The sequence below is a fragment of the Calonectris borealis genome, chromosome 14 (assembly GCF_964195595.1).
Source record: "Calonectris borealis chromosome 14, bCalBor7.hap1.2, whole genome shotgun sequence".
NCBI classification, from domain to species: Eukaryota; Metazoa; Chordata; class Aves; order Procellariiformes; family Procellariidae; genus Calonectris; species Calonectris borealis.
This window is the reverse complement of record NC_134325.1, coordinates 5374965-5402725: the sequence shown is the minus strand read 5'-3', so window position 1 is coordinate 5402725 and position 27761 is coordinate 5374965. Positions and strand designations below refer to the sequence as shown.

General features: G+C 41.6%; 2 protein-coding genes and 1 long non-coding RNA gene across 9 annotated transcripts; 1 reads left to right on the top strand and 2 right to left on the bottom strand.

Moving 5' to 3' along the window:
* Positions 1-5: 5 nt before the first annotated feature.
* Positions 6-3409, bottom strand: LOC142088106 (serum amyloid A protein-like). 2 transcript variants are annotated; one of them, XM_075163080.1, is made up of 4 exons: positions 1582-3409; positions 1106-1238; positions 648-786; positions 36-220 (listed from the first exon to the last, which is right to left on the bottom strand). In XM_075163080.1, the coding sequence occupies exons 1-4, from the start codon at positions 1780-1782 to the stop codon at positions 79-81; spliced, it is 615 nt and encodes a 204-aa protein (XP_075019181.1). In that variant the 5' UTR covers positions 1783-3409; the 3' UTR covers positions 36-78. The 2 variants fall into 2 exon arrangements, with proteins under 2 accessions (XP_075019182.1, XP_075019181.1); XM_075163081.1 differs by lacking the exon at positions 1106-1238 and having other exon boundaries at positions 6-220; positions 1582-1600.
* LOC142088108 (uncharacterized) lies at positions 1662-21472 on the top strand. Its single transcript, XR_012675727.1, has 3 exons — positions 1662-1749; positions 4318-4531; positions 20501-21472. It is a non-coding gene; the product is annotated as an uncharacterized LOC142088108 (long non-coding RNA).
* On the bottom strand, positions 3637-25573 carry HPS5 (HPS5 biogenesis of lysosomal organelles complex 2 subunit 2). 6 transcript variants are annotated; one of them, XR_012675719.1, is made up of 23 exons: positions 25404-25573; positions 24852-24962; positions 23947-24011; positions 23129-23321; positions 21465-21602; positions 20045-20256; positions 19623-19694; positions 19301-19389; positions 18118-18296; positions 17770-17928; positions 16496-16655; positions 14288-14411; positions 12346-12492; positions 11503-11577; positions 10359-10966; positions 8916-9039; positions 8558-8713; positions 7937-8056; positions 7513-7626; positions 7069-7175; positions 6263-6373; positions 6088-6167; positions 3637-5626 (listed from the first exon to the last, which is right to left on the bottom strand). XR_012675719.1 is itself a non-coding variant. In XM_075163048.1 (22 exons), exons 1-22 carry the CDS (start codon positions 25509-25511, stop codon positions 5566-5568), a joined length of 3408 nt encoding a protein of 1135 aa, XP_075019149.1. In that variant the 5' UTR covers positions 25512-25573; the 3' UTR covers positions 3637-5565. The 6 variants fall into 6 exon arrangements, 3 of the variants coding, with proteins under 3 accessions (XP_075019149.1, XP_075019150.1, XP_075019151.1); XR_012675720.1 differs by lacking the exon at positions 7069-7175; XM_075163048.1 differs by having other exon boundaries at positions 6088-6373.
* Between the last annotated feature and the right edge of the window lie 2188 nt (positions 25574-27761).

Genomic DNA, 27761 nt, shown 5'->3' with positions numbered 1-27761 from the left:
GTTTTCAGGAGAATTTCTTTATTCGGCTGCACAGAAGAGGTGTAACAGGGGAGCGGAGGTGGCCTCCGGGGAGCAGCGTTAGTAGTTGGTGGGAAGGCCTGCAGGCCTGTAGCGGTTGGGATCCCCGCCTCTTCTGCCCCACTCGTTCGCCTCTTGGTCAGCTCGGGTGTCCTCTGCGCCTCTGCCACTCACGTCGCTTTGCCATTTTTCCCGGGCATCACTAGCAGGAAGAAAAAAGTCCACCTGAACCAACCAGCATTTAACTGCACTTTGTGTTGACGTCCTCACTCGTGTAAAACTAGCTTTTCCATGGAACTTCTCAAAGGGAGATGCAAGAATGTATTCAGCCCTTGTCTGAATCCATAACTGTTATGTCAGGAAACAAACCAGCAAGGAAAGGGAGTTCCTTATCACCAGAAATGCAGAGGTAAGGAATCTGCCTTCTCGGGAGGACAAGAAGGCTCACACTCGTGGGAGGAGAGGCACCATTGCTATGGAGACAGGCTGTTCAGACATTAACTGCTTCCCCTCCCCTCCACTGTCCTTCTAGGTCAAAAGCTGACCACAAGTCAAAAAGGACTTCGCTCTAACTGGAATGCCTGGATCCCTAGTAACTCTCTGTTAACAAGCCAAATACGCTCCATTACCTGATCACTTTGGCCGCCCAAGCACCGCCAGGTCCTCTTCGGGCAGCATCGTAATTCCCACGAGCATGGAAATATTTGTCAGCATTTTTATAATTTGCCTCACGCATGTCCCGGTATGCTCTGAACATATCCCATGCCCCTGAAGAAAGCAGAGAAACAGAGATGATGTTGACTTTAAAGAGTCATCCCAGAAACAGTGAAGCACCATTTCAGCCAGGAGCTGAAAGGAGCAGTAGCAGAGAGAGGCACTTCTCCACATCGGCCTTTGCACGGGGGTGTGCCCATGGAAAGGGCCTGCGGGGGCTGATCAAGGCCCTCTTCCAGCAGCAGAAACCAGCGGGGTCCCTCGTGTGGAGCTGCAGACCTCCCAGCTCCGAGGACTGCGTCCATTGACTGCTGGTAAGCTGTGCTCGGGGAGGGGGTTCCTGAGAGAAAGGCCCGTGGTAACAGCTGCTTACCTCCCACCGCATCCCCGACAAATCGTGCAGCTCGGGTTATTGGTGACGTGTCAGCACTTGCACATAGAATAAAGGAGAGCAACACGAGGCAGACACAGAGCCTCATGGTTCCTGGCCCAAGCCTGACACGGAGCTGCGAGACAAGCAGAGAGATGAGCAGTTCTGGAGCCCCTTTGAGAGACTGCTGGCCTAGCACCCATCACACCCATAGCTGTGCCCGGGCAGCTGCCCCAGCGCTGATGGCTAGCCCAGGAACCCGCTTCTCCCCCCACAAGGACTCATGCCCTCTGTGCGACCACAAGCTCAGCTAAGGACTCCACAAGAGAGGCAGATGGACACGAGAAACTTGCGTTTTAGCATTCCCTGCTGATCCTATCATGAGTACAGAGAAGCCCCACACGCTAAAGCATTAGTCCTGTTCCCAAATACCATCTAAAACCACTGCATATAGCTCACAAATTCAGAGTATCACTCACCACTGCAGAAAGACGAAGCCAAAGGAGATGGAGCTTGTCTCCTATGCTCTCAGACTCAGAGAGGGTATTTATAAGCAATTCAAACCCCTCAAAAGAGGAAATTGGAAAGGATACCCATGGCTGGGAATTTCCCACCACCACTCTACTTTCAACACAGAAATCATTACGGTAAGCCTGTCCTTGTCCTTCCTGAAAGTTCATAGCTCCTGTTACACAATTTTTTAGAAAGTCTATGGTGCTTCTTCAGCTGTCACAGGACTTTTTGCTCCTCTAACAAGCAGCCTAAGAAACTGCCTCAAAGACTGAAGTGTTCTGTGTGCTTGAAGTGTTACAGTTGGCTTAAGGGTGACACTTCTGTTCGGCTCTTGTGCTGGACAGAGCTCGGAGGAGAAGGTGCCTGATGGTCTGCGCTGTACGTTGAAGCACAAGGTTGGGTCTGTACCTGTGCACAAGGAACGGTCAGCTGCGTTACCAGAACGGCTTCAGGAACTGCTAAGTGAAATTCCCATGCGTGCTGGGAAGACAAGATGTAACAGCTCAGTTACTGCAGAGACTGGAGTGCTGTGTTTTGCTGCAACTCTGTTCACGTCCTAGTGACGACTTAGGCCCTTACAGTACACGTCAGCTCAAGCGCCTTCTCTGCTGGCTGCAAGTAGCCCTATCTGTCACCTTTTTGGTTTTGATTAAAAAAAAAAAGATTGGAAAATTATTCCTGTAAGTTGGGGTACAGACTCACTAATGCATGTCCCATTTTGCCCACGGACCTAGAACAGAGCATTGTCTTCAAAACTGACTTAAGGAACTTTTCCGTACAAGACCTCAGACATTTTTGGACCATAGAGGATATTTCTGAGTCTTCCGATGTGGTCTGATGTGTTTCACATTTTCTCCAAACCAAAATTTTCTGCAAGGAGCACAAACATGAGGATAATTGCAAGAAGGTAGGCGCTGGAGGGGATCTTTAGGTCTCGGATTGCATGCCCTTGACTTGTCTCCAACGAGGAGGGCAGCAGCAGTGACAACAATGCTGGAGCTCCCTACAGTAACCGAGATAAAGCACCAGCTTTGTGCTCCAGCAGCAACAGCCCGAGCACTGCTTTCCCGTATCCTCTTGGCCTGCTTTCTGGGTCACAGCCCTTGGCCCACAGAAACAAGCTGCAGCCAAAACTGTCGCTTTTGCAACAGAAATAGGCAAGCTGCCTCTGGGCATGCAGAAGGGTTTGAATGGAATATTCCTTTCTGGCCTAGCACTAAAACACGGGCTGCGTGTGCACACCGGGGGGTAAACACAAGACACATAGGGGCCCCTGGGAGACCGTTTTCTGGGTCTGTACATTCTGATATAGTTAAGGTAAAAAGCAACCTCAAACTGGTTGCCCTTTAATTCTAAATGTCTACAAACGCAAGCTACTTTTTGCAAACATTCCGCAATGTAGGCATTTTGCAATCTAAGTCTCAGATTGAGAAAGAGGATGAGGTGAATTCCCAGCTCAGGCACAAAAACAGATGCAGTTATTCCTTGTTCTGGGAAGTAACAGCACCTTATCGAAATTTTCACTTCAGGAGTTTATTTACTAACATTGGCCTTGGGCTTATAGACATGCAGAATGACTGCAAACCTGGCCCCTCTTCAAGAAACAGATTGCTTATGCAGATGTTTATCTTAAATGAAATTGATTTCCCCATAGGTTTTGATGATGATTCTAACAGTGAAATAATGTTTTGAGGCAGGTGTGAGGCTTTTATATATTTTTTTTGGAAAAAAACCCCAAAACAACACAGCTTCTATTTAAAGTTGCTCCGGGCAAAGCCCCCTTTATTCATCTCTGCTTATCAAGGGTCCCCTCCGCCACAGTCAGTCACCAAAACGAAAGATGAGCTGCAGCTTATCTGCTCATCTGGCTGACAAGAGCAAGTAGGGGCTGTAGCTTTAGGGCATTGCTCTGTACAACTGTAACTTCTAAACAGAAGACCATTTCATTTCACAGTCCCTTCACCTTACCCACGTGAGACAAAAACACGCATATCAAGAACGGGAAACAACTATTTTCCAACTCTTCTTCAGAGAGTAAATTCTTACTCTTTATTGACAGCCAAGTCAGTTGAAATCATCAACACAAGCTCACTTTAGACACCAAATTTGAACAAAAGCTTCCCATTATGTTAGCTATATGACTGTTCTGACACCAAATTAAAAATAAAAAAGCTCTGAATGGTTATGAGAGTTATGATTTATTGCAAAAACACCAAAAAAAGCCCCAACCCTCATGCGAAGTTAACCAAGTGTACAAAAACCCCACAGAAGTAAGAAAGAGCCTGCTGTGTGCACAAAATACACAGAGCAAGTAAAGTGGAACTGTTACATACAGAGATAAGCCAGGTACATTCTCGGAAAGCCAGCCAACTTCCTCTAAGGAGGACAACACGAGTACTCGGCTAACGCTGTACTACGTTCACATGCTGTATGAAACGCAGTTGGTGAAGCGCAACGGCCACTGAGGTAGCAGCGTGCTCATTTGGCAGGTAAGAGAACAGGCACCTATTCCAAGTCTTACTGTAAGAGCATGGGGTGCTTCTGATCGAAGGATCTGTGCTGTTTCCAATGTCAAAATCTAAACCCCAAAAGATTTAAAGTTTTCTTTTTTAGAAGTAGTTGTATTGGCTTTTCCACAAGCAACGCTATTAACAGATGAAAGCCTGCCACTAATTGTCTCCCTGTAACTTCATTTCCTCTAGTGACGTAACCAACCAGTTTTGGGCCCCTTGCTACAAGAAAGACATTGAGGTGCTGGAGCGTGTCCAGAGAAGGGCAACGAAGCTGGTGAAGGGCCTGGAGCACAAGTCCTACGAGGAGCGGCTGAGGGAACTGGGGTTGTTCAGTCTGGAGAAGAGGAGGCTGAGGGGAGACCTCATCGCGCTCTACAACCACCTGAAAGGAGGTTGTAGCGAGGTGGGGGTTGGTCTCTTCTCCCAAGTAACAAGTGATAGGACGAGAGGAAATGGCCTCAAGTTGCACCAAGGGAGGATTAGACTGGGTATTAGGAAAAATTTCTTCTCTGAATGGGTTGTCAAGCACTGGAACAGGCTGCCCAGGGAAGTGGTTGAGTCACCATCCCTGGAGGTATTTAAAAGACGTGTAGATGTGGTGCTTAGGGACATGGTGTAGTGATGAACTTGGCAGTGTTAGGTTTACTGTTGGACTCGATGATCTTAAGGATCTTTTCCAACCTAAATGATTCTATGATTCTAATTCCACTGTCCACTGTTTGTTGAAATACCACAACTGATGCCTATAGTCATGTTGCACAAATAGATATGGGCAATTTCGAAATACCATGCTTATGGTTTAACAGTGAGTTCCTTTTACAAGTTCTTCTGTTAATCAGCATTCTTAACCGTTAATCCACTCCTCGAAAATATTCCCCTCCCATTTTAAGAGTTGGCTCAGTTAATGCATTTCAAATGGACAAGACCAGTCCATATAATTTAAGAGGAAAAAAACAGAAAAGTAGCTGAACAAGCACTTCTACAGTAACTTGAAAAAGTCAATGTCATTTACAGGAAAATTAAAACAACTATGGGCTTAAATATTTCCAAGGAATTGCTTCTCATGTTTGCAAACAAACAAGCAAACAATTCTATACACCATAATTTAATACTTAGGGGCTCATATCCTTACCACTTAAGTCATACAGACTCAGAAAATAAATTCAGGAATTTTCATCTCAGAAATCTGTGAGCTTAATTTCAAGATAAATACTGGATTGTTTTGATTTAAGTTCTAGAGTTCAAAACTCATCTCCAAAGGAGTAAGGAAGAACCATCCACAGTTCCCGGTCAGATGCCTGCCAAATGGAGACTGGCTCAATATAATTGAACTTTTAGACAGGAGTTTATTTCTTTAAGAGCCTGTTACGTTTAAGAGGCACTTTAATATACAACCATTACTGTAAAAAATGTTGCCAAAGTTTTCCACGTTGTTTTCTATGCTTGCTGAGACCACAAAAACCGGTCACACCTTTCCAGCATGGACTGAATCAGTGCTCTGCAATTAAAGCAAAGGAGAAAAAAAAAAGTCAAATGGTAAAAAAAGCTAACAACAGAAAGAACACAGAGTTTTGGTTTGCCTTTTAAAGAAAAGTTTGTCAAAAACGTGGTTGTATTTCAGAAGTAACATCACGACAGCACCATGCATGCATTCTCTGGAAGGGATAGGTGAGATCAGAGTCTCTGCAGGACTCAGCAAGACAGGTATCTCCTTCAGAGAATCTCCTTCACATACATCTTTAATGTATGATCTCCTGTTTCCTCATTTCCCATTTTAAAATGCATATATGGCACAATACATAGCTCTTAAATACTAGAAAAGCTTTCAGCTGAGTTTAAAATCCGAGGTAAAAATGTGAAGTATTTTATCTTTCTGTTAACGGAAAAGAAAGTTTAAAGCACCAAGAAGATCCAAAATGAATAGGGTGCGTACATGGATCTTCTGTTGTGTCATCTTACCTTTGCCTTTTCTCAGCAATTCGCAGTATCTCACAGACACCAGTAAATCTCTCAGACAATTCTAGCGTCACGCCACACTCCTGCAAGAGAGGCAAGGCACGGTTTGGGCCAACGGCCTTTGCCAGTAAGAGAGCTACGTTTTCCACAGTGATGCAGTCTGGGCAGCTCGAGCTACCATTGCTGACAGCATTCCCGTTCTGTGGGCCGTGGTGGTGGAAAGCTGTGCTGTGATTTTGTGCAAGACGCAGAAGAAACTTCCATTCTTCTATGGTCTCTGGAATGGAACCTACATGTAAAAAGAGTTTGTTACATTATTTGTAAAACAAGGATTATTCTAAGCCTACTATTTTAAATATTTCTGCACTTAAAAGGGAAGCTAGCTATTCTGTTTTTCTCTGTGAAGATTTAAGAAAACCAAGCGTTATCAACAAGCAAATTGCGTACAGAAGTGTACTGCCTTGCCTGACTCTGTAAAGATTCAGTGGTGAACTGCACACAAAGCTTCACAGTAGTTCAATATTTAAGGCTTTGGTTTAAGTCAAGAGACAAAGAATTGTTTCGTCCATCTTAGGGCTACTGGGAATTTTCTTCTAAGTTCTGCCACGTGATACAATGCTTCGCTCGTCGTAACTTTGTGTGTGTGTGCCTGTGTAGTGGGGGGAGTTGCGTGCTGTGCAGGGAGGCTAGCTATTCCTCTATCTATAACACCAAGTTCAGCTTTTACTCCCTACTGATAAACTACTCTACATTCTTGAACTTTTAAGCATTTTCTAGCACTGATTTCACAAAGCACAGTGTGAAGATACAAGAGCGTAACACCCATTTGTGCGTTTCAAATATGCTGCACTACACACAGTTAGTGCTACCAAAACACTTCAAAAAATAAAACTTCAACTCAACTTTGGACAAACTGAATCAGTATATAAGAAGGGCAGTTCCTATATTACAGAAGTACGTTTACACAGCTTGAGACTCACTAACCATCTTCTCCATTCAACAGGCTCAAATCATCCAAATGAGCAATATTAGTAAAGGCTTCTATTCTTCTATCCAGCTCCAGACAGAGAAAAAGATATCCAGGCCAAAATCTTGAATAAGAGAGTAAAGATTTCCAGGAATCAAATACTCAGTCTAAACTAAAGTCAACAATAATTAAATGCTCATTTAAATATCAGTGAAGACAGAAGCAATGGAATTTCTTGAATGCCAGAAATCACTGCAGAGTAGGGTCACGGGGAATACCCCTTAGTCAAAAGGGGTATTTGGGACATTACATTGGACACTCAATATTCATCCTCAAAACAGGAAAGGTTTTTAAATAAAACCTGTCCAAGTACGGAGCAGATGGGTGGTTTTCATCTGTATCTTTTTGGGGTCAGAATACCAACTAACCAAGTATCAAGAATCACCAAGCTTTCTTCTTACCCATGTGATTTACAGATGTCAGCCATCTTCTCTTTTGTAACAAAATCAGCTGGGAGTTTAATCAAAAGCAGAATGAGCTGGCTGTAGCCCCAAGTAAACAAATGCGATCGTGGCCTAGAACATGAGAAATTCAGTTTTAAAGCATTAATGGTTTTCTTCAGAACATTATGTTCTTTCTACAAGAAAGGCAGGTATTTGAAGAGAGAGAAGGAAAAACGAATGAAACACTGTACAGCAGTCACTCTGAAAAGCATTACAGATAAAGTTACTTAATCCTTTGATTGCTTCTGCTGAACTCTGCAATACGCAAAATGCTTGAAGAATTCAGTGACATCCTAACTGTCATACAAAATCTAAGCCAAAAGCCTGCAGACCCCTTAAAGCTTTTTGCTGCACTCAGGACCCTGGGTGAACCCTATGTTACCTGGGATTTCCTTCCACGTCCATTGTATTTGCTTTTTGTGGTGCATCATGAGAAACAGCCAAGCACAACCAATCCAGTCGTACAGATTCGGGCTGCAGAAGAGATCTAAGGAGAGATGACCTGGAAAACAAAACACACAGAAAAAACCTACCAATTTTAAATATACTAGATATGGAGAAGTAGAGATTGTATGCAGAAAAATAAACCAAAATATGGATGTAAAATTAAATATAGAAAAGCCTAGAATGATTTATGTTTCTAGAAACTGAGGGGACCACAGAAAGTTGGATTCCTCCAGCTTTTTTTTTTTTTTTTTTTTTTTTTTAAATGCTGTCTAACCTTGGTATACTAAACTGCAGGCACAGGAACAAAAATAGTCAGTTCCACTGAAAATATTATTTAGAAAAACCCTGTTCAAACTAGCATCTAATCTAACAAAAAAACACAGTCTGAGAGACCAACTAAAGCTGGCAGAATGAATTGGAATCTAATGCTAAAGAACACCAAGCAGATAGATACCGAAACAGTAAAAAAAGCCCCCAAAAACCAAACCAAAAAGACCCCACACAGCTACATGATGAAGAGAGCAGACAGATGAAAGAGATTCTATATTCCCTTTACCTTTTATCCTCTGGCTTTGATTTCACCAGACTATCTAAATACGCTAAAAAGTGAGCTGGATCATTCCTACAAAGCTGTTTGATATCAGAAGGCAAAATAGAGGGGTGGAACTTGATCAAGGGCCGAAGAGCTGTTTCCCCAAATTTTTCATAAAGCCTGGAGAGAGGGGATAAAAACTGTTTTCAGTACCAAACAGCAAAATTATCATTTTTCCAAGATCTCTTGCAAGTTCAAGACAGTACTGAAAGGTGATCTCTTTAAAAGATTCCCAGAAAGCTTCATGAAATGTTAAGTGAACCAATTCCTGCTAGCAAGTTAACAACACTGAAGAAGAGAAAAAAAGGACTCGGCTACAAACCTTTGAGCATGTACCAGTAACAGCGGGCTATCATCCCAAGGCCCCAGGTCATGCAGCTGTTTCAGGATTTTCAACATATCTTCATTTTCCATTGCTAAAGCCACTGGGCTGTGACAAGTTAGTTCTGAAATAAATCAGCGCACAAGTTACAAGATATGGGCAAGTTTTTTTTTCTTAACACACACACGGCTGTTGTTAAGCATAAGGACAAAAGTTATCACTGCTTTCATGGAACTCTCTAGCTAACAGTAGTAACAAGTGAACAGATCCTACTTCTTCATTTCATAGAAATCAACATCACTAATCTGTGCTTACAGCAAATTACAATTACAAAATGACACAATTAAGGCATGGAATAACATTCTTGATATATTTTACTTTTCTTCAGATTTCTGAGGAGGCAATTTTTCTCTCTTGTGGAAAAAGATAGCCCACTGCAGGACATATGGCTTGCTGAATATAATGCAGATCTGCATCAGTTTTCATATATTACAATTTGCTTCTATTAATAAATAAAAAATTCAGCTTGGACACTGACTTCACAAAATGCAGAATTCAACACAAATCTTGATCCTGATGAAATGCGAGTATTAATCTACAGGCACAAGTGCAGTCCAACTGAGGACAAACTGGGAATGCATTACTTTTGCTCCTAGGGCTCTCAGAATCCAAATAGTGAACGGATTCCCAGAAACCCAAATACCAACCCTCAAAGCAAGATTCTGTTGTGTGACTACTCTCTGTTGGCGCCAAATCAATGCTGAGACTTTAATTCACTCTTAGAACAAATGCATAAAGCAGAAGCTAAACACAGAGAACAGATGAAGTTCTGTTTTCCAATATAATCAGGAAGCTTTGGTTTAATAAGGCTAAAGAGGCATCAAAAAGATCAGAAAGGATTTCTGTGGAAAAAGGAAGTCTGACGTGATCACAAGCCGCTCATTTGCATGGAACCATCTATTCCATTCAGTTTTGTTTCACATTAACCACATTTCTCTGCAAGTCGAATCTTCTGTTTCCAGTGCAAATACTGAAGCCCCTCTCCTAGCTTTTGCCTTGTTTCTATAGACATATGATTCCAATTAAGATGCTTTTGCTCTTTGAAGCACGTATATTTGTTTTTAAATAGGTCTGGTCTGTACTCACTACAGTGTTCAACCAACAAGCTCCATATAAATTAAAAGGTTCAGAATTGCGAAGTGGGAGGAGGGGAAGAAGAGCCTCTCCAAGGAGCCAGCAGTTCTTCCTAAGTTAGCCTTTGGGGGAAAAACAACCAACCAACCCACCCAAAATCAGAACAAAAACTCCCACACACCAACCACCCTCCCCCTCCCACACTGCACCTGCAGAAGGAAAATTTGCAGACACAAATGGGAGTGTCTTCAAGCTTTTTTCTTTTTTTCTCCCAAACAGTTTACTAGTAATAAATTTTTCTTTAGCTACCTTTCAATCCTGCGATGTATGTTTCCCATACGTTAGGACTGGTTGCATACATGGTTATAATACACTGCTTTAGTCTTTTTAAATCCAAAAGAAAGAAGTAGCTTCGCATAAACCTACAAGCCACGGTCCACAAAGCTGCTCGTGGCAGACTTCCATCAGAGCTTTCCTCTGCCTCGCCATTTCCACCAGAAAATACACGCAGCTCAAAACACAGTGTTGTCAACTCAACGAGATCTTTCTGAACATCCGGTTCTATGACACATGGAGGAGACACTTGAAAGCAGCAGTCCAGACATCCCTTCAAATCAGTACAATTTTCACACATGGTTTTGCTTAGGCAAGTTTCATCAGTATTTTCCTGTTCAGTGCAGTCTTCCAAGATACTACTCTGTTCTTTGTCTGCTGGGTCTCCATCAGTTGGATCCAGTTGTAGATCTTCCTGCAGGACTGCCCTCTCTTCTCCAGCACACACAGCCTTGCTTTCCTTAATAGAGGAAGCAGAATGCTCTTTGCTGCCGAACTTTTCTTCTAGATAGATAAACCATTCCTGTAAAACCCTTCTCATACACTGCGGTTCTAACAAAACCAGGGGATCCTGGAGTTTCGCTCTGTAGCATAAAAAAAGAAATTTGCAAGTTGCTTGACGGCTATAAGATGCCACAAGTGAAGTATTATTTATGTTTTGTGTAACTCAAAGTATATTCCTAAGCTTCACTTACAGTCAGCTGTTGTTTTTTGTGGATTTGAGTGCATCAGACAGAACTTAGGCTACTTAGACTGTCTACATTTGATATTAGTACATTGCCAGTTCCTCAAGATTTCTTTCAGAATGGATTTTTGTTTGTTAGGTGATTTTGGTTTTGTTTTTTTAAACTATACTTGCAGTTAGGACAAAAGGATAATTTAGAATTTAGTACCTAAACAATTTAGACTACCTAAACAAGCTTTCAGTGGGTTTTGCTTGGTTTTAAATAAGGGAAACAATCATTAACCAAATGAGATCCTTTCAGATTATGTTAATAGATGTTTACAGCATTACTCTTACATGTATGTAATGAATAAAAAAAAAAAGTAATTTAAAAAAATCAATCCTTTTTCTACCAAAGCCCAATATATCTATACACTAAAAGGTTTTCCTGCTTACATAGCTTCTGCTGTTGCAGCCTTGAGATCTCTTAGATGGTCCTCCTCTGGAAGCTGGCAGCTCTGTGGTTCTAACCTAGAAAAACACATTAACTTCAATCTTAGCTGAAGTATTATCTTTAATAATTTAAGTGAAGAAACAACATTAATTCCTTTATTAAAAAAAAAAAATAAAGCTTTCATTTCTAAAGTAGTAACAGCTCAACAGACATAATGGATGAATTGGGCAAGAAAAGCAACCGATAATACTATTTTTGTGGCCTTCTATAACGGCTTCCACTCCAGCTACAGTAGATTTCTGAAGGTACTGAATAAAAATCAGTATCATGCCACTATATGAAAGTTAGTCCAAAATGGTAAGTTAGAAAATAATTGGAATATGAATTACCTTAGCTCTGTATTAATTGGACAACCATTAAGGAAGTTCAGTGTTTTATAGCTACCATTATTAAAAAAAAAAAAGGTATGTTTTTAGGGAGATAAAAGTGCTTACTCCCCACTCAGGAGGGACAGGAAATGAGCTGTTGGACTCACGTCCATAACTATAACGAGCACCACAGATCAGCAATTCTCATGTAGTGTAATACACTACGTTCTTGCTCTTCAGTTTGTTACAGCACTGTAGAGACTGCATGCGCCGCCACCCAGAAGTGTTCATTGCCTAATCAGCTTCTAGGAAAGGAGTCAGGGAGAACCAGTGAAACCCACCATAGTAATGAAGGCAGCTGGAAAAACCTAACACTGAGCTCGCAGTTCTACTTGAAACAGTAGTTTTTCCTTTAGGTTGCTATCCTTAGAATCCCCAGCAAATGCAATTGCTAAGAAAACGTGATTTTGCACTCACTCTTTCTCTTCCTGGGGAGATGTTACCAGAGTAACAGTCAACTCCTGCAGCTGCTCGTCATCCTTTGCTTCTTGCCTCCCTCTATTATCGGGACTTATATGAAGCGTGCCAATCTTTTCAGTAGTTTTGCGTACAAAGCTGGAAACACTAAAAGTCAGAGGTTCAAACATTTAAAATTGGAATTTCAAAACCGAACAAATCAAGCACTTCCTTTCCATTCAAACCACGATTTCAGAAAACTTTATAATCTGAAGAACTCTTGAGAAAAGGATGAGAGCAGCGATGACCAACAAGAACAATACTCACTAAGAAGCTGCTCAAAATTCATACTTCAGTCATGGTCCATACTTCCAGCACAGAATAAAAACCTGAAGTATTTAAGACTTGAGTTTTTTGCTGCTGGAGAAACAGGATCACATACAAACATTAGCACTTAGATTTTGACATATATTTGTATGCAAATAAATGCAGATTGGCTATGTTGCATTTTAAAGCTTAGAAACAGAGAGCATCGTTAGGAAATTATGTCCCTCTTGGTGGTAAGAAACAGCTTTACTATACTCCAAATTGATTCTTCAGATTACAAAGCTCACGAAAAATGTCCTTTTCACATCATCAGTCTCTACCCCTTCAGATATTTTATTCAAGAGAAAGCCCAGTGAACATACCAAAACCCAATTATTTCTACCACTGCCATGAAGAGAACTATGTCATCAAGAGTGGAACAGAAAAATCAGCTTCCTCCTTTCTGGCCAAGAATTACTTTAAGAGCATCAAGAAAAAAGAAAAAAGCAACCCTTTTACCTGCTTGCCAGAGAATATGGCATCTTTTACTATACCAAGGTATAGCAAAAGTTGAAGGTTGCTGCAGAAGAGAGGAAGGATTCAAATGTAGCAAAACAATTGGACTTTAACGTATAGAAGGATTAAAGGTAAACTTTTAAAAATTAACTGTAAATATTATAGTATTTTATGTAATTATAAATTTAATATAGTGAATACTTGAAAATGTAGTTGTCATTATTAGTAGAAACACTTATTACTAGTAAAGTCCTAAAAACTGCTTACAGTGTAGAAAGAACACAAAACATTGCACGTACTTCTGAAGGTTATTCCGAGATCCTCACATTATCGATATCAGCTACCATTTTTTGTTGCAGGACATAAGTCACATACCTAAGTGATCAAGGGAGGGCTACGCAATTTTTCAGACCATCATTATGGGCCAGCAACATTTTAGCTAAGGAACTAACATACATAATTTTTTTCAAATTTTTAAGTTATGTGTTTAACACCATCTCCTTTACATTTGTCCCCTCCTGTTTTTTAAAGCGAGTTTTAAAATAGCAATTTGATTTCTGCATAAAATGAACTCTACCATATTTACTTGCACCAGGTATAAGCTACCATTATTCTATAAACACTTGGGGAATTGATTAGATTCACTGAAAGGTGTGTGTGGGGAGACGGCAGACCACGTGGTATACCTTGCAAGTGTGTTTCAGCAATATCGAGCATGCTTTGAATATTTTAATATTTGTCCCCAAGCAACATAGGAAGCCTTCACTCATTCTTCAGAAATCTAAGTACCAGAAAAGCAAAATCCCAAAACAATATTCAGAAAGTTTGCTTTGAATACAAACCACAACCACAGTTTACAGGGTAATGTTAAACATTCTTAGACATTTAAACATTCTTAGCCATTTAAAAACTGAGGTTGAAATCTTGGCTCCACTGAAGTTAACAGCAGCTCTTCATATCTTCATTAGAGTCAAGATGGAAGCTTTAAATTGTCTAGCAAACTCGACTGCATCTCCAGTGTTTCAGTTCAGACATTACATTTTTGCAGAACAGAGTATGAACTAAACCAGACAACGCTACAAATTCAGAGGACAGAAAAGGGAAAGATGTAATGGATGAGTGAACCTGCTGCAAGTTTTACCTTTCTTTGACAGCTTGGAGAGAGACGAGAGGAGATGGGGAACGAAATGACAAAGGAATACTGAATGGGAGAAATGTCTCACTCCGGTCAGCCTCAACCGTCACAGATGCATGAGATACATTGTCTAACAAATGGAATTGAAATAAAGAGTCATGAAACAGTGGCCTGGCAAAAATGGAACGGTGAAACAAACTGCAAGTCACTAATTCAGTAATGGATAACCTGCATGGGATATTTTCATACTTAATATTCAAGAACGTGGGGAGCCAGAAAAAAGCTATTTGGTTTCAAGGGCCATTTTATTATTGACTTTGAACCTGGTAGGTCTGCTTTGCTAATAGTCTTTTGGCTCTGTAACAAGGCAAACGATGATCAACAACTGTCTGAAATCTATCTTCCAAAAGTAGACTTACAGTCCATTTAGGGGACAAAAACTTGATTTAATCCACTGACAGTTACTTAAACATCTAGGAAAATTAAGTATTGTGGCATAAATCAATTCAGATAGCACGATTTCCTAAAACCTAAATCACATATGAACATACAGAGATGCATAAGCCATGGTTAAGGTATAAATCACCCTTTTATTTGAACAGACTTCAAAATATAATTGAACCCATAGCTCTCTGGCTTTTGATAAGAATCACAGGAAATATAGAATCACTATTTCCTTTTAACTCTTATACCCCTAAGAGAATCGACAATGTGTTTTGATTAATTATTTCCTGGTACAAACACACACTGTATCTTTAAGTGACGTAAATAAGAAAAAATGGATCCTTTTAAGTAAGGATGACACTGCATTTTGCAACAGTCAGCGCTATCTGCACTGTTGAGAGCAAAAGATGCCATGCTGTTACAGAAATTCTACCATCAGAATCCACAATCTCTCTATATAGTGCCTAAAGGTCACAACTGATTTTAAGATTGCTTGTAAATAAGGCTGCTTTTGTCCATTATGCAGATTAGAAACCTAAAAACTTATGACATCTTACGTAAATGTGAGCAGGGAAACACTAAGTCCATTTCTCTTAAATACCAAATTAAGTACACATGCTTCAAGAAGCATCTAGAACTTCTCTACTTTGAAACAATCAGAAAATGTGTTATCTCTTGTTGAACATATAGAACTTTTCTATCTTCTGACATTCAAAAACTACATCCCTTCATTTTAGAGTTTTAATATCAGAAATGATACACTTCCTTCCAAGTTTTCTCACCTGGTGGTTTTTATGGTGATGTAGGTCAAGAGGCAAATGTAAACCTAAGTGCTACAAACAGCATGTAGCTTTGTCAGCAGGATAACACTACTGACAAGTAGGGGAGTAAATACTAATTCCTATACTCTCCCTCCCCATTGTGGCTTTCCCCCAACAAAGCACCCAAATTCTCTCCATCCTCAACTGGCATCCACTCTCTGCAAAAGCTAAAGAGCAGGTTTTTTATTGGAAAGCCTCTGTACCATACCTGGAACGAAGCCAGCTCCTCATCATCACAGGTTTCTGCATCCCCTCCCAATCCCAACCAGAGCAGAGAACAAGACCCATTATTGTCTCATTCTAGCTTTCGCCTTAGTGACAGATATTTGTTAGGAAATAAAAAAAGCTCCCTGGATGGTCTAAATGTTAGCTGATTACAATTCTACCATCCCCATGCTAATGTACACATGTAAGAGATGATTCCCTTTACAAATGACACACTGCAAGAGAGTTAAGAACACTTATCGTAGGCCTACTGTTTTCCCTAAAGAAATATAAAGCCAGAGCCAAGACTAAGAAATTCTTTCCTGGAACTAATGTTACTGGAAGAATAGCATCAGCAAAACAGATCTCATTTGAAGCTCAGTTAACACTGGCGTAGTCAGCTGAGAGAATCTTAGCATTAATGTTGACTTGCACAGAGATGGGGGGGGCAGAAATTTGAGTGAAGTCCTAGCTTGGTAAAAGCCCTCTGGACCTTTTGTTTTGTTTCTCTGGGTTGTGTTTGTTTTTAAGCTTGGATTTCTATGGGGCCAGCATTTCACCCCGATGTTTTAAGAAAGAGTTTGACTGGAAGGTGGGGTGACTGTGGTCCCATTGATCAAATTAAAGGATTTAATCATGGATAACTTGATAGTAGAAAATAAGAGCACAGAGGCAACCCAATTGAATTCTTGTAGAATAAATAAAAATTGCATCCAAATAACATATTTTCATTAAGAAATATTACCAAATTCTACTTGCTCATCTTCCTGGTGTGCAGGAAATTCTTTAAGTCTCTCATCCTCTGAGAACGTTTGACTGTGTAGAGAACATGAATCTTCATCTGACTGACTGCCTCTTCGACTGATAACACGATATATTCCGGAGTCCAAGACACTGAAGCTTTCCTGTCAGACAAAGGAGAGGAGTTAGATGTTGTACTTCCTTGTTAAACTTCCTGCGATGAACTCAAACAACCCACACAAATAACCTCACAGCACTTCATAATTCACTGTCTGGAAAAGCCCTATGCAACAGCATATTTTTGACATATCCAGAATGCAAAAGTACACACATGCCAGTAAGTGTGCAGTCCCGTGACTTTATAAAGATATATATGCTGCAACTGCTTTTAGGAAAGCAGCTTGCAGAACAACTAGCGTACTTAGTACAAGACAAAAACCATCTCTGCTTTAGTCCTGCATCCGAGACTGTTACTTCAGCCCTTTGTACCTGCGTACCCAAGAGTCTGTATTCTTTTTGCTGGTTAACCATACCCAGCTAGCACAATTACGGACCCTGCAAAACTATTTAGTTCCAGGACACACATACATTCTTTTGCTCATGGTCAGTCTATGTAGCTTACTTCCCCATCTGCTAATGAAAAAAACTTGTCTACCACATAAAGATGGAATTTCCATTACTGTGCTTGTTAAACTTTACTTTTTAAACATTGTTAGAGTGAAAGCAGTAACTGATACTGTATTAACTATGAAATATTTTCCCTTTCTCGAAAAACTGCTGGGAAACTAAGACAATACCAAGCAGCTGTATGTGTAAAAGAATATTAGAAATATGCTTTGATTTTTTTTTCCTTAGAGCTTTCTGCTTAAGCGTCACAGAGTGAGACAATTTTTTAAATAGGGCTAGGATAGTTCTGAGCATTCAGACATTCAGTTTTCACCACATAAAACTACAGTTACAATCAAGATGACCTTTACTGAAGCATGTTAAGACACTAAACTCAGGTGTGGAGAAAGTCTTCTTCATATCAATCTTTGTCCACATCTCAACCACTAGCCACAAAATAATATGGAAAAAAGGCAGAGGTCTAAAAACTTAAAGAATGCAAGTAATAGTATTTCATACCTCTCTACCCCACCTATTTTAGAAAGTACCATTATCAACTATAGTAGACATGGTAAAAATGAAAGCCTCATCTTCAAAGTGAGCAACAAGGTGATTTTAAGCCATAAAGATGAAATTTGCAGGTAACATTTTTGGCACTACCAATACACTTACATGAGATGAAATACTGCTCCTTCTACTGCTGCACGCAGAATCTAGAGGTTCCAACTTTGAAATGAGTTCTTCCAGCTGCGTAATGAGATCTTGTTGGGTTGAGGCATCTAGCTGAGACTTCAAATGCTCCAGCTTGTCTAGAGGTAAATTTTTTCTTGCCTAAAAGTACACAGTGAAACAGAATCATTATTTCTAATGCACATGTGAAAAGCGAAAGGTACCATACATGCAGGCTAATTTTCATCCTAAAAGTATAGTGTTTAGAGGACTTTTTAAAAACTCCAAGAATATGAATCTCAGAAACCTACGGAACTTAAATTGCACATTTACGAAGAGGGATTTACTTACTCTGCAAGAAATGATTGAATTTTGGAAGAGACAACAGACCCTGGTAGCAAGTGTCCAGAACCCTCTTCTTATCAGACGCTCTATGCAGCGGTCTACCAGCAGAAGGGAGAGGTGCACAACTTTTCCATTTGTATGCAGACAGAACAACTCGCTTTTGTAAACTGCAATATCCTGAATATCTGCAAAACCAGATGCACATAAATATCTAGAGGACTGAAATCGTTAGTCAACATTCCTTTCTGTTCCTGAAAGAAGGTGAAAACATATTTCCCTTCTGACTGCAAATGCGTGCAAAAGCCTAATACACTGTGGCATGGGGAAAACAAACACTGAAGAGTGGTAAACTAGTGTCTAACAACTATAAAGCACAGTTAAAGTATCAAAACTTTCCAGAGTCACATTTCTAGGAAGCATTCAAGAAGTACACTAAAGTTACCAAAAAGTTTCCTTTTCCTCTGAAGGAGGATGAAAAACTAAAGACTGATAAAGATGAGAAATACATCATTGTTAGCTTTGAAACAGAAGGAAAACATTTCCTAGTAGAAAAACTTTCACCTTTCAGCAGTTTTCAAATGAAATAGTTATGCTATATGCAAATACTCCATGACAAAGGCATTGGAAAATTAACACCAAAAGTGGAGGAGAGAAGGGAAAGGAAAAGAGTGACTGACAGTGACTAATCATTCTAGGACTATGCCTAAAACCATACACACAAAACCGTTTATGAGGCCTCACTCATCTGCCAAACAAGTACATTCCCTGGCTCCAATTTAGACAGATGTTAGAAAAAACAGGTTTAAGCTTTTAGCTGCCTTCATAGGACACCTGACAATAAACCTGAATAAACAGAAATGAGGAAAGGATACCGCAGATTTTATCTCACTAACACTGCAGGTTATTACCTCTCACTAGTTGATTACTGTATTTTAACATTCACTTTACACCACGTCTTGTTTCTCAAGCATGTTTTCAGAAGTATGGAGGGAGGGGTTGGCTGGAGGAGGTAGAGAGAGGGTTAATATTCACGGATATACCTGACAGATGACAAGGAAAAACAGTTTTCTGATCAACATTCTGCAATCCAGCTGCAGAAATTGAGCTTGAGAAGGCTCCATGTTAGGCAAGGACTTCAGAAATGACAAACATAACAAACAATATTACAAAGCGAACATTCTTAGTTTACCTTTTACTTCACTCCAGAGTAAAACTTGAACACTTTGGGGAAGGAAAATATAAATGCCTCTTTCTGTCCAGGTCATTACACAGTGCTCACTGCAAGCAAAGCAGACGTTAACGGTGCAACAGTTAATTGTGGTAGTCACTGTAAAATACGCAGGGATGGCATTGGCTTAAGTACAGCAAGCGAGAAGTGAGTTGTTTAGCATGATTCTTGGAAAATTCTTATGCAAAAAGATAAAGTTGATAATATAAACTAGGAAAATATAGAACTTCTTTTATTTTTAAGTCTACTTTGTCAACAGGAAGCTATGCTGACAAATACTTACGTCAAATACAGTAGCTTGGGGAAAGATAAAGATTGTGGAGAGCAGCTGGAACTAGTATAATGAGGATCCAGCCTGTAAAGTAAAATTAGTATCCATTACAAGCATAACTACAGCAATATCGCTTCCTTAATATAATATTCTTAACCCTGGAAATACAAGGCTGGCTTAAATAAACATAGTCGTATGACAGCCGCATTCATTGCAGTAGTCACACAGACATACCTGCAGAATCAAGGCTTTGGCATTTTTCGTAACTCAGATACTGGTTTCCATTATTAGAGGAGAACGTATTAAGATGACAGCTAGGATTAATGCTTGACTGCACTAGGAGGTTATTTAATCTTCTCAGTGTTAAGGCAGTTCTTTTCAGTTAGTCTAGAAGACCCAAGTAAGTTTATCACCGATAACATTCATGCTTCTACCTGAGAGTAACAACAGGGAGAGGCGGTGATGAGAGCAGCTGCTTGAACTGATGTGTGCTTTGCACTTCCCCGTCAAAGTTCACCTCCCACATCCTTGAGCCAGGTCGAGCACAATATATTAACGGCTGCTGATTCCCACTGTTTTTTCCAACAGGGAAGAAACATGCTCCAAATTCTCCATCTCTCTCTTTGTTACCAATTTTCCAGAACTTCTCTCTAGTGGAAAAAACATACTTGTTAAGGCAGCATTAATAAAGGCTGTAATTAATTTTATGTTGTTCTTGAAGAATAAAAACACTAAATCCTAGTTGCTGAATTGGTTTCGGTGCTTGAAAAAAAAATCTGTAATGAATATTATAAAGCCTGCATGAAGTTTATAAAAGACAGGGTGCAGAAATATTTGTTAGTTTAAACGAATGCTCAGATCATGAAGGTTTGTTGTTTTTTTTTCTCCAGCAGAACCACTTGGTCCACCTGGTGATGGGAAGGTGATGGTGCAAATGATCCCAGAAACCATTTCCAATCCCATGAAAGGTAAGACGGTGATTATGAATAGTCAGCATGGATTTACGAAGGGGAAATCACGTTTATAGCCCTCTCATATATCAAGCCAGCCATTCTGTGTAGAGAAGAGCAGTGGATGTTGTTTATCTTGCTCTTAGTAAGGCTTTTGACACCGCCCCTCCTAACATTTTCACAGACAAACTGAGGAAGCGTGGGCTAGATAAACAGGCATGCGAAGCCCTGCACTGGGGGAGGAATAACCCCAGGCACCAGGACAGGCCAGCTGGCTGGAAAGCAGCTTTGTAGAGAAGGGCCTTGGGGTCCTGGTGAACAAGCAGCTGACCATGAGCCAGCAATGCACCCTTTCGGCAAAGAAGGCCAAAAGCCTCCTGGGCTGCCTTAGGAAGAGTGTTGCCTGCAGGTCAAGGGAGGTGATCCTTCCCCTCTCCTCAGCACTGATGAGACATATCTGGAGTGCTGGGTCCGGTTCCAGGCTCCCCAGTACAAGAGAGACACAGACATACTGAAGAAAGTCCAGCGATGGGCCACAAAGACAACTAAGGGATTGTGGCACCTGTCTTATACGAAGAGGCTGAGAGAGCTGGGCTGGTCAGCCTGGAACAGAGAAAGCTCAGGGGTGGAACTCATCTGATCCCACCTGTATAAATACCTCATGAGGGACTAAAGAAGACAGAGCCGGACTATTCTCAGTGGTGCCCAGTGAAAGGACAAGAGGCAATGGGCACAAATGGAAATAAAGGAAATTCCATTTCAACATAAGAAAAAGCTCTGTTATTGTGAGGGTGGTGAACCAGTGGAAAAAGTTGCCCAGAGAGCCTGTGGATGATGTCCAGAGGTCACTTCAGAAACTCTGTATGACTCTGTAAAATCCAATATTTTACAAGTAAAACATAACTTGCCTCTCAGTATCACACAAATAAGTACGTGTAAGTGAAGATATGAGCAGTCTTCCATCCAAATAATCAAGCTGAACAACCCGAGAATCTACAGTGGTTATAATCTGAACAGGAAACATCACAAAAGTAGCAGCAGCCTATAGTTAAAAAAAAAAACAAGAAAGAAAACATACAGGGCCTCAGTTCAAAGTAAAGGCTATTTCATTAAGTTAAAATCACAAAATTCAGAAAAGGCTCACATATGCTACAAATACACAGCATAAGATAGAGCAGTTTCTTTCTTCTCTCTCCCTTACAAAACAAGGCTTCAATGCTTAGAGGCATAAAAGTCTAAATCCTCCTTTTCCCAAAACCATTATTGAAGGTTTAAGAAAAAAAAAAAAATCATATCCCTATAGCATCCTGCCATTTCTTTATAAAGAGTGTGTTTTTTGTAACATTAAGAGTGGTTTTTATTCTTGCTCTTGTAAGATTTGTGCTTTTGTCAACTCTCTCCCATGGTTACTTTCAGCCAGCAAACAGTTTTATGGAGACAGACCTGAAGGATTACTTGATACAAAAAAAACTTCCATCAGATTTAAGTGGTTTACATAAACTCACTTTCTCTATCACCCTGCAGCAAATTACCCAAATACTATTTATTATAGAAGTTTCTCAGTTTGCGTGGGTGGCAGAACAAAGTCATAGACAGACTTCTTATTCATAAGAAACTACTGGGAACTGCACTCAGATTTTCTAGCAGACGGTCACCATTTTCAACAGCTTAAAGCAGTTTGTTAGGAAGGTGTCAATTCCCTACTTCAAAGAAAGTGCATTACATGAGAGATTCAACAGTCCAATTCCTTTAACAGGCATGAGCAGACACATATTCCATGGGCCTTGCCCCTCTCTCCTCTCCTTTTCCCTTTCTTTCCACAGTTGAATTTTTTTGCTCTTTCTTTAAATGCAATAGCCTTGCTACTTTTAAGGCAATTTTCCGTCAAAATCTTTCATGAGAGCTAGAAAGGACCTGGAGGAACACACCTATTTCCAGGTTGTGCTCCTTCTTACAGACTAAAAGAAGAAGGAAAGGACCTAGTAATGGTAAAATTTAAAGAACACTCAAGGGCTAGAAATCAGGCTGTTTTCATTAATTTGTGTGCCCTTTGCACAAAATGTAACGGATGTAAGCTTGACGTCCACCTACCAATTTTTTTAACTAATCCACATCTTTAAGGATAAGAGTATCCAGACAGAGCCAAGCAAAATCAGAGCCTGGGATTACCCTTTCTCAAACCGACAGCTGAGCTGAGGAGTAAAACGCACAGCTGAACCTGTAGCTGGAGTCTACGGAATCCAACAGGCTCAGAAACACCAAGACCCTGGGCTTGGATACTTGTAAATTCCAAGACGAAGAAGCTTGGCCAGTTTTTAATTCTGTATATTTGAAAACATTTGTATGTTGCATTACTAAAATAGCTAAAAGAAGGGGTGGGGGAAATTCACAGGTTAGGATTTCTACTGTTGTCTCAAGAGACTGGGTCTTCATCCCAACAGTCAAAGCTACCAGAACTTCATCAGCTGGCAAGTTTCCTCTGTCCTACTTTACTAAAATAAACAAAAAGATTCCACACATCATCCCCTGGGAACCTCTTAATCTCAAACACAGTATGTGACATTTTACCTTCCCTTGTTTCGATGTGTTAATCTTGATGGCTGATACTTTTCCCACATGATCTCCTACAAAAACACGAAGGGCAGCTGTATCCCAACACAGAGCTGTGACTTTTCTGCCCTTATGCTCAGAGGAAACATAAATCCGTTCTGGCTTCCCACGACGTTCCTGATTCAGCTCCCAGACTACTACAAGACCTTGGCTACAACAATTAAAAAAGAAAATACAATTTGAGAAGAAGTCTTCTAATGTTTTATCATTGATAAAAATACATTATTCCAAAGAAACAGAAAATCTAAGCAAAGTAGTACATCTCAGAGCTGGCTGTGTTTGAGGTTGCATGCTTTCAAGAAGCATCACATTCTTAATTCTGAAGAAGAGTAAGTGTCTTTCCGTGCGCTACGAGCGCTATCAGCAGCTTTGGAAGGCTACGCTCACATTTACTGGAATCACCAGTGAGGATGCGGAAAAATAAGCATTTAAATGGATTTTAAACAATGTAAGTGGTATTAACTACCAATCTCACTCTGCCAAGTTAAGGAAGATATTTCTTTTGATGCTGAAAGGTCTCAAAGAGATATTTGTCATCATAACTTCACAGGCATTAGCTCTCCCATAGATGTTCTGTTACAGAAATAATATTTATTCTGGAACAATTATTCCAGAAAAAAAGTCAAGCAAACTGTCTGTGCAGGGAATTATCCTGTAGGGGCCTCTACCAGTTAATTCCCTGCCCCCCTCCAAGTTCTCAGCACACATCAGTCTGAAACTTAAAAGCTACTTAAAAATATTGATCCTGAATTTATGTTTGTAAGTACATCACTCACCTGGTGGCGACAGCAACATAGTCTTCATCATGTAAACAACAGGCAACCCGGGAAATGGCACCTTCCTGAAAGCAAGTATGGGAGTAAGTGCAGGTAAAAGTTGTTCTTGTACTGCCCTTACCACTTTTATCTCTAAGATATAAACCAAATTCATTTCAACAGCTGCTACCACTTTGTTGTGATGTACGGGTTTGTTTGTTTGTTTCGGTTTTGTTTGCAAACACTGAGTTTACTCTAAAAAGATGCAGCTGACAACAACATGACAGCATCAAGAGAAACAACTGCAGTTCATTCTCTGATTTGGAAAATGCAGAAATCAATCTCCTGTTCTCGCACCTACAGAAGTTGTTTTGCCAGAACTAAGCGAGATGCTCCCAACCTTAAAAAAATGGCTGCATTCATGTTACGGTGGGAGCAGCAGTGGCTCCCAGGAAAGAGCATCTGGCTGTGGAAACAGCAATCCCTGTTCCATGACCTCTTTCAGCAAAAGCAAGTCAGCTTATCTTTTCTTTGCTTGTCCAGGTAGTTCATAGTTTGGACATCCAAACATCGGTAGTTACCTACACATGAGTTGCTCTGGTCTCATTTTCAAAGTTTTCTGCTAATCCTTAAATATTCAGGTGACTTTGTTGCTGCTGTTACAAATAAGAATTTGAAAAACGAAGGTCTGATCCTTTCAACTAATTTCTTTCACACCTCATGAAATCTATTACACCACACACTCTGGGAATACACACCAGTACCACAACCTTTTTTAAATGGAGCAGTCCAAAACTTCACCTTATTTGGACAATTCAGTAAGCTGAAAATGCCTGTTGACTCTTAATAAAAATTAACTTGAAACAACGTTTCCTTCCCAGTCCCATTTTCCCTGGAAATTTTTGTATAGAATTCTTTACCCTTACCTTATGAGTGAGAAAGAGTCTTTGCTTCCAACCATCCTTCTGTATAAGGTTCAGTCCTCCTCCTGAACTGCCTAGAGCTAGCCATCTCTTCGACACCGCTATACATGTGCACTGAAGGAATACAAATCACAATGCACAACATGGCTGCTAGTAAGCGCTAATAACAGTATCTTTTTCTTGCATTATTATGTTATTTTTTAAGGGCTTCATTGTTTGCCAGCTGTGTGTACCACCCCTCAAACACTGGCAGCACAGTCGTCAAAGATATTAGAATAGCACTCTCTGCGACTGGAGCAAGCAGTAGAAGACAGCGACCGCGTAAGACTCTATTATTTACCCCACAGCTACATTAAGAAAGAATAATAGGATCCTTTGTCTTCACCACTTCTTCCCAAAGTGTTCCCCCCCATAAGCTCGCATGCATACACCCAAAAAGAACGAGATTAATCTTGTGGTGATTAACCACATAAGGTGATTATTTAAATTAAAAAAAAAAAAAAAAAAGACAAAAAAAACCACCACCCAATAAAACCCCAAACACCACAAACTCACTTTCAGACGACTAGAATCCAGCCTGAGCGCAGAAAGCAACGGATCCAAACATTCAAACTCTGCCAACACATGGTTGTAAGAGTCTGGAATTATTGGCACAGAGGCCATTGATGTACAAGACTAGCACTACTCATTCATGGGTGCGTAACAGCTTCAGCTTTTAGCTGCACCTGCCAAAAATAAATTAGTTCTTGATTAGTTCACTTTTTAGTATTACATCTGTTTTTCTGTGTTTGAAGAAACACGGAACGTCTTCCCATTCAAACAGCATCAGGTTTCAGTTTGCTGAAAAGGCCCAAATTAGACCCCCGCTTCATTTATGAGAAGTTTTTGTTGAAGTTCATTTCAGAAAACTTAACCTATCAGGTACCAACCTTGGAAATATTTAAATTGTACCTATAAGATATATTTACGTCCACCTGTTCAACAACTTCTGTCTACCTATGGAAAAGCCTTGCTTTATGGTAAAATGCACTTCCCCCCCACAACATGCACCCTTGATTTTAAACTAATTTTCTCAAGAAAAACATTTAGCATTGGCATTTTATACCTACATCATCTTCTCCCCCAAACCTAAATTTAAGGAGTATTATCCTCAACTGATACCAAATTTAGAATTAGCTGCGTTTGTGCATTTTTAATACAACTACACATAAACATGTACCCTTTCCACAGCATCTCCTTTCCAGCGTACAAGATAGGTAACACAGAGTGAAAACCAATAATTAAATAGTTATCAAAGCTGCAACCTCATATATTTTTCCTAAACAGCACATACTTTAAAAGAATCTCTTGTTGAGGAATTTTTTGACGTTTAGACCTCTATATTGCTTAAAAAGAAACCTTGTTACACTTCATACTCAAGCCTTTGAATTTTTAAATAATGTTTAGTATGCAATCCCATAAATTAAATAACCCCTTCCCAGAAATGCTATCATGTGAAACCTTTCCTTACAAAAAAGGGAACGTTTACTCTCACCAGGCACTATGAAAAGGGAAGATACACAGTTAGCCACAGAGGCTGAAAATTATTTCTTCCTAATTCTCAAAAACATCTTAAAAATCTTAAATTATGGAATTGAGAACGACCCCACCCCAGCGATAAAGACTAGAACATCTCTGATGACTAAAAAAGGACTGGTTTGTTCTCGATTAGAATATCCAGTCCAGAAAGACACCCTAATGCCTGTTTTACACACTCTGTCGTAAGGAAGGTCGCAGATAACCTCGATCAAACAAAGCCAGCCGAGGTTTTACATCCTTCCTTGGAACTCTGCTCTCGGGAACCAGCAACCGCCTCGGCGTCTGACCTACCCCTAAGGGCACGCTGCCCGTTCGCCAGCCTCCAGCTTGAGAAAAGAACTACAAACCCCTCTTACTTTCTTCAGACACACGGAGTAAAGCACAGCACCCCAAAAGCTCGGCAGAACCCCCCAAAGCCTTCAGCCACACCTGCCCGCGGAAAGAAGGCGGGCAGGGGACGCTGCCGGCCCACCCACGCCCCGCAGACCGAGCCCCCCCAGGCCGCCGAGCGCCAGCGGGGCGCGGAGGAGCAATGCCGGCGCCTAGGAACGAACGGTTCCCGCTCGCCTTACGCCGGCTCCCACACCGGCGCTGCGCTTCCCCAGCGCCGGCGTGAGGCAACGCCCGCACCACCGCTCCGAAAGCGAGAGCAAGAGCTGCCGCTGGACGGGCCGCCGGCCGGGAACGGGGACACAGGAAGTCACTGCCCGGGGCCGAGCCGGCCTCCCCGCCCACAGGCACCCATCGCCGGCAGGCACCGAACTCCCCGGCAGCAATAACCCACGCCCCGCCAGGGGGCCGCGGCACAGCCGCCGGCCGGCGCGGACGACGATGACGCCCCGTCTCGGGGCAACGTACAGCCAAGAAGCACCGCCGCTGCCGCCCGGCCCGGGCCCCCCTCCCGCGGCCCTCACCCGCGGCCCCGCTCGCTCCCTCACGCCAACCGCCGCCGCTCCGCAGCACCGCCCCCAAACAGCGCGGCACGTGACCCGCGGGAGGGGCGGGGCGGGGGCGTGCGGCCGCTCCGTGCTGCGTCACGCCGGGCGCGCCCGCGCGGGAGGAAACTGCGTCACGCGCGCCCGCCTGCCCTGGCCACGTGACGCTGACGCCGGCGCCCCCTCCCGCCGCGGGCCGTTGCCGAGGGGAGGCCCCTCCCCCGCAGCGCGGTGGCGGCCGCGCTGCCGACCTGGGAGCGGAGCAGCCGGGCCGCCGGGGCCGATGGCGGGGGACGAGCGGGGCCCGCGTCCCGCGGGGTCGGGTGACGGCGGGGGACGGGGAGGGCCGGGCGCGGCGGGGGGGGGGGGGCGGCGGCGCTGTTTACGGCCCCGTCACTCC

Excerpts from the sequence above, each read along its gene's own strand:
- LOC142088106 (XM_075163080.1), bottom strand. The coding sequence starts at position 1,782 with ATGAACTTTCAGGAAGGACAAGGACAGGCTTACCGTAATGATTTCTGT. Across the intron at positions 787-1,105 it reads TGTCGGGGATGCGGTGGGAG|GGGCATGGGATATGTTCAGA; the intron begins GTAAGCAGCTGT and ends TGCTTTCTTCAG. Across the intron at positions 221-647 it reads TGGGCGGCCAAAGTGATCAG|TGATGCCCGGGAAAAATGGC; the intron begins GTAATGGAGCGT and ends TCTTCCTGCTAG.
- HPS5 (XM_075163048.1), bottom strand. The coding sequence starts at position 25,511 with ATGGCCTCTGTGCCAATAATTCCAGACTCTTACAACCATGTGTTGGCA. Across the intron at positions 21,603-23,128 it reads ACACATCGAAACAAGGGAAG|GCTGCTGCTACTTTTGTGAT; the intron begins GTAAAATGTCAC and ends TTTTAACTATAG. Across the intron at positions 8,057-8,557 it reads TCAAAGCCAGAGGATAAAAG|GTCATCTCTCCTTAGATCTC; the intron begins GTAAAGGGAATA and ends TTTGTTTTCCAG.